The sequence below is a fragment of the Lepidothrix coronata genome, unplaced genomic scaffold (genome assembly GCF_001604755.1).
Source record: "Lepidothrix coronata isolate B3197 unplaced genomic scaffold, Lepidothrix_coronata-1.0 Scaffold67, whole genome shotgun sequence".
Lineage (NCBI taxonomy): Eukaryota > Metazoa > Chordata > Aves > Passeriformes > Pipridae > Lepidothrix > Lepidothrix coronata.
Genome location: NW_016690247.1, coordinates 1,353,053 through 1,359,032, shown reverse-complemented (window position 1 = coordinate 1,359,032; position 5,980 = coordinate 1,353,053). Strand labels below are relative to the sequence as shown.

Here is a 5,980-nt window from a genome sequence, read left to right as displayed (position 1 = left end):
GTGCTGACACTGTTCTTCAGGAGAAACAGGCTAAGAAATGCACTGTGTCCTGCCAAAGAAATGGAGACACCGCTTTCATGATACCTTCTGGGACCTGGACACAGGTTGTTTTTTATCCAGCACCAGGTGGAAGCCTGAGATGATTCAACATGTGTGTGATGTAAAACTCCAGGGAAAATCGTGAGATTCTGGGCTATCTGAAGTAAAGCCAAATCTACAAGTCAGTATGACCTTAAACACTTCCAGAAATCTCAGCTTGCACTTACTTTGAGTCCAGACTCAAGCACCAAGCCAGTGTGCAAACAGAGTAGGGATTATTGCTATTTGCATACCACCAGTTGTTTACCTGACTGTCCTCTCAGACTTGCTCGTTTTCTCAGTCTGGATGTTTGGCTGCAACATTTCCTGAGATAAGTCTATCATAAATAACAAAAAAGATTACAGTTGTCCCTGGATGAGTTTTTGAAAGGTGTACACCACCGTGCAATACCAGTGTCAAAAAAAAAAAAAAAGACTACCAGAGAAATCACCTCAGAGCTGAAGGGAAACTTTTGAGCTCCACAGAGTGATTTCACCAGAGCTTTCTGTCTGAAATACATTTTGCTTGTGCAGAATAAATCCATCTCAGCCACATCAAGAGAACTGACACCAATGGTTTAGTCTCTCCGAATCCTATGAAGTGACAAGAAATAGTCTCTGATCCCTTCAGGGCCTCTGTTGCAGACTTCAGGTGGAGGACTCTCCAGTGGATTCCCCTCAAAATTGCATGAGCAGTAGTTGTATCCCCAGTCCAGGTTCACCAGCTCCCCAAAGGCTGCTGGAAGAGACTGTAGCTGGTTGTTTCCCAACCAAAGTGTGCGCAGATTCCTTAAAACACAGACATCCTCAGGAAGGCTCTCCAGTGAGTTGAAAAGCAATAGCAATGTTTCCAGTTTCTCCAGATGCCGAATGCTGGAGGGGATTGTACCTATTTTGTTGTCACTCACATCCAGAAAGGTGAGGCTCCTCAGCTGGCAGAGGGGTGCAGGCAGCTCAGTCAGGCTGTTGTTGGCCAGGTGGAGGCTGTGCAGCCTTTGAAGTGCCCCAATTTCTGCAGGCAGGGAGCTCAGGTGGTTGTTGCTCAGAGTGAGCCTCTCCAAGCAACTCAAAGTGCCAATTTCAGCAGGGATTTTCTTCAAGTTGTTGGAGTCCACGTAGAGGCAGGTGAGGTTCCTCAGGCAGCTGATCTCCTGGGGGAGCAGCTCCATCCGGTACCTCAGGCAGCTCTCTCGTTCTGGGCTCATCTCCAGGACCTGCAGTTGGTCCAAGCCAAAGACCTGTGGGGGGACTGACAACAGCTCTCTGCCCGAGATCTTGAGCTTCTTCTTTCCCTTTGTACTTCGGATCACGCTCTGCGAGGTACCTCCAGAGTGGATCAGGACCTGGACAGGCACACTGGAGAGAGGTGACTGCATCCATGTCCCATCAGAACAGTGGCTGGTTGAACGGAGACAGTCAGTGACAATCCCTTGCATGTTCCACAGGAAACCTCTGAGGTTCTGGGGGATTCAAGATACTCTGTCAGCTTTCCGCTCTGCCGAGCACGTTACCAACACACACACAGAGTGTTTGGGTAGCCCAGGTACATCCCACTGAGTAAACACTTGGTGCTCTCACATGATCAGGTGTTTCCCTCCCAGCTCTGCAGTGTACACAAAACCCAGCTCCTGGGCTGTGATGTGGCCTCTCACGGCTGCAGCCAGTGAGCTGGTGGCACGTGTCTGTCAGTGTTCAGAAACTGAAACAGCAGTGCTCTGCCTCTGCTTTTCAGAAGGTGGGTTCAAATCTCTGCTTGTAGCAAAGCACACAAATCTCTGTGTGTAGCTCTCCCCTTCTGGAAGCATCAAAGGTGCCATTGCTGAAGGTTTCACATTGGTTGGTCCCAAGGGATTGCAATGGAAACAGCAAGGTAGGATGGATAAGGCACTCCATAAATGGGACAAGAACATGGTAAACAGAACAAGAGCAAGACAGTCATAGCTGGTGGCCTAGGAACTGGGGGCATGAGAATATTCTGTCCTCAGGTCAGTTTGTGCCTTTAACATTCAGCAAACACAGTAAAGGATCAGTTTTGAAATCTGAAAGTCCTTCTCCCTCCTGTTTAATGCATGAACCCCTGCACCATGGAGGTATTGTCTTTCTTGTGCTGCACTTGCTCTGGCATATTTAAAAACAAATTTTTATTCCTTGCTGTCATAGCTTTTATAGGAGATGTGTAAAATGCCAGGTTTATCCCAAGCCACTCAGCACAGCATGTGATGTAGAGAGCAGGGCATTTTCTGGAAGGAGAAAATTGTGGGTTTGAATCCTCAGGCTGAGAAAGCCAACCTCTTTTACTTCATCCTCAAATCCTTAAGGCTTTCAGCTAAAAAATGCTTAAGATACTCATTTCAAACGCTTCTCAAGGAGAGACATATCCACAGCATCCCTCAGGTTATCAGAGATAGAAGACAATGTGTTAGAGGTATGGTCTAAGCAGGTCTACCAAGTCAGGCCTTGTGAAGGTGGGAGCACAGCAGCTTTTCTCTCCCAGCCTGCTCAGTTCTGATCTCCTCAGCCCAGGATAGTCCTGAGTTTGCTAGAACCTGTGTCACAGGAGAGTGTGTGGCTGCACAGATGGGTGTTGAGCACCAGTAGCTCTCTATTCAGACAATGCTGGCAAGAAGATTTGTAGATTATTGCTCAACTGTATGAATTTGCATTCTAGATTGTAGTGGGGTTTTTTTAATTGAGTTTCACCCTGAAACACAGATTTTTGGGTCTGGTTCATAGCAGCTGTAACCCTTGACTTGGATTCAGAGTGCAAATACCAAAACCATATTGAAATCAAACCTGGAATTTCTTTCAGATAAATTTTCAGTATTTGTAAGAGAAAGCTGTCTCACATGTCTAGTATCCAGCAGTGTGTGAGGCTGCTTGGGCCTTATAGGCTCCTGGGACAGAATCATGGAGTCACAGAATATGTTGGGTTGAAGGGACCTTAAATATCATCTACTTCCAACTCCTTTGCCATGGGCAGGGATGCCACCCACGAGATCAGGTTGCTCAGGGTCCCATCCAACTTGGCCTTGAACACTTACAGGGGTAGATTTTACTCAAAAAAGATTCAGCAGAACTCATGAAAGTCTAATAATTTTTCAAAAGCAAAAATGGGTACAATAACTTGGAAATATCCATACATCAGAGATGAATACAGCAGCCAAGAGAAAGTGAGATTTTCACTTGCAGGGGAAGGTTGCTTCCTAACAGACCTCACAAATAACCATAAAAATAAGACTCAGTGTTAAACTTAACTCTCATCAAGAAAGTGCTGAAGAAGTTATTGCACTGACAGTAATGTCAGACTTGGATGAAAACCATCCCCCACATTGCTAGGGGGAAAAATGTGTTTCTAAGAACACATTGTCAAATACATCTGTCCTGTGAAATAAACCAAATTGCTGTGTGTGCTGCCTTCTGCTTAAACACACTTTTCTCTTCAAATCCAAACCTGAGTCTTTCAGACAGTATGTCATGCAGAGCCAAAGCTGTGGTCAAAAAGAAGTTTTTGTGATGTTTGGCACTGTTCTCTTGTTACACTTTTTTACACCTGGAGTTTGACCCAAGGTGGCAGGTTCTTCTCTGCTCCATCTTGCAGGACATCCTTCTTCCTGATGCTGATAGCTGGCTCATCAGGAATGTCAGAATATGATTAATGTCCCTCTGTCAAATTGTTCCCTTGTGCTTTCTACATAAAGTTCATGATATAAAATGTAAAGTAGCAAGAAAGAGACCATATTTTCAACACATAATTCCCTGCAGACCCAGCAGGATATTCTAATTCTTAGTTCAGACAAACTCCAATAGCTTTGCCAGCATCAATATTGTTGAGTCAAGCCACACAAGGTGTTCAGATGTCAGCCCTTACAGCAAAAATCTGCTTTGTAAAACAGCTACAAAACCCAGTCTCCTGTTCATTATGTCTTTATACTTTTCTCATCAGTTGTTCCAATTTCACAAGTCAAAAGACAAAAATCCATGTTTGTGACTTTCAGGTTTAAATCAATCAGTGAAGCTAAGCAGGCTTTTTCTTAATTCAGCTTCACCATTTACAAATATATTCTATGGTTCTATGTTCTGTGACTCTGAACCTTACTGTGAGAGACTGGGTATGGGATTCAAAAAAAAAACTTACATCATTTGACATGATACATAATATCCCCTGGGGTCACCCACTTAAGCTCTGGAAAGGCATCCCTTGGTCCTACACACCTGCCAGTCCCTGTCAGTGTCTCTGGCTCAAAGGTATTGTGGATGGTGATAGCCTGCTATGCATAGGCATCAGATCCTGCTCCAGAAGGATTTCATGCCAAAATGAAATCTTTATCAGAGCAGACTTTGGCCAGTTTCCACATTAAAAGACTGAGCCATTGGTAAACTCTATTTTACTTTTTTTTTGTTTTGTTTTGTGTTTGTTTGGTTTGGTTTTTTTTTAATATAATTTTATATATATATATATATATATATATTTAATATCTTTTTAATTGCCCAGAGTGTAAAATCTGTGCTTGTCTCCCCACTAGTTTTGTGGTCAGAGCACAGAGTTTGGGCTTAGCTGCTACAGTATTTTTATTGTCTCTCTGGAAAAACAAACAAACAAACAAACAAAAAAATCACACAAAAAACACAACAACACAGGCATTTGATATAGCTTCCAAGAAGCAGCTAATTCAAAACTGTTTAGAAAACAAGTAGAAATTCTTAAATAATTTAACAAAAAAAGAGGTATTTTCCCCAAATGATCTGATTGCTTTGTTCTGTCTTTGTAATTTATTTATTTGACAGGCAACAAATTGAACAACATAATGGTCTGTTTTTTATAATTGTAATAATTTACACACAATATATATATTAAAAAAACGCCAGCAACTGACAGTGATGCCATAAATCCCATGTGTACCTTTTAAAAATGTAAATAATATATTGCCTGGCTCTCTAATGCAATTTTAACAGTATATCCTCTCTTACCACAGGAACAAATCAAAATCCAACAAAAAAAAATTAACCTATTCCTGGGTTTAAACTCAGTGAGCAGACCTTATGGTGATTTGACAACCACTTGGTTGCAGAGATGGGAACACTAACATGCCAAAGCCACAGCTGTCCCTTATTCAAGAGCAGTCAGGAGAGAGAGCCATCAGCACCATCTCTGCCCTACCTGCCACCCCCTGCCTGTATGGTCACCTTACACAGTGCTGGACAGACAACACACACACCATCACTTGCTCAGGCACAGACCCATCTGCACCTTCTGGAGGGCAGCTTCTGACCATGCCCAGGGCTGTACTTGCTGCCCATATGGCAGACCTAATTTGGAAAATGATCTCAGGCCACCTCTCCAAAGACTGCAAACATGCACAAAATGACTGAGGCAAAAACTGTGGCACTTTTTGAAATCCTACAAATACACCCCCCTCTCTTACCTGTTGTTGCAGGTGACTTTTTAGGCACATTCACATAGGGCTTGCTTCTGTAAGAGGTGGCAGCTCTAGAAACCTCCCTCTGATGACTATGCCCTGAAAACTGTGTGGCTACAAACATGAATCTTGATCTGGGTCTGCAGCTCGTGTCTCGTACTCTGCTCATTAGTGACAGATTCTGCTTAGTAAATGTCATTTAACTGGCTGGAGAGAAAACAAGGAAAAGAAAAAAAAAAACAAGAAAAAGCAGGGAAATGGCACCCACTGAATTCAGGACACGGAGACAATCTGGGGTGTCTCCAGGAACAGATTGAACAGATAGCCATATGCTAGGGAATATGCTGGAGCAAAGGGAATTAGGTTGTGCCCCCTTTACTGGGTGGAGAATTTGCAGAGATGTGATCTATGCCTAACCCAAGCAGACGTGTCCCTTTTGCTCCTAATGCAGACTCTTGGAAATGGCTCCATCAGACATTCAAATG

General features: G+C 43.4%; 1 protein-coding gene across 1 annotated transcript; it reads right to left on the bottom strand.

The window, feature by feature from the left end:
• Positions 1-656: 656 nt before the first annotated feature.
• LOC108498938 (leucine-rich repeat-containing protein 1-like) lies at positions 657-1,514 on the bottom strand. The gene has a single exon (XM_017818266.1). The coding sequence runs from the start codon at positions 1,512-1,514 to the stop codon at positions 657-659; it is 858 nt and encodes a 285-aa protein (XP_017673755.1).
• Between the last annotated feature and the right edge of the window lie 4,466 nt (positions 1,515-5,980).

Bases quoted from the DNA above. Each gene is read 5' to 3' on its own strand.
- LOC108498938 (XM_017818266.1), bottom strand. From the start codon at position 1,514: ATGCAAGGGATTGTCACTGACTGTCTCCGTTCAACCAGCCACTGTTCT.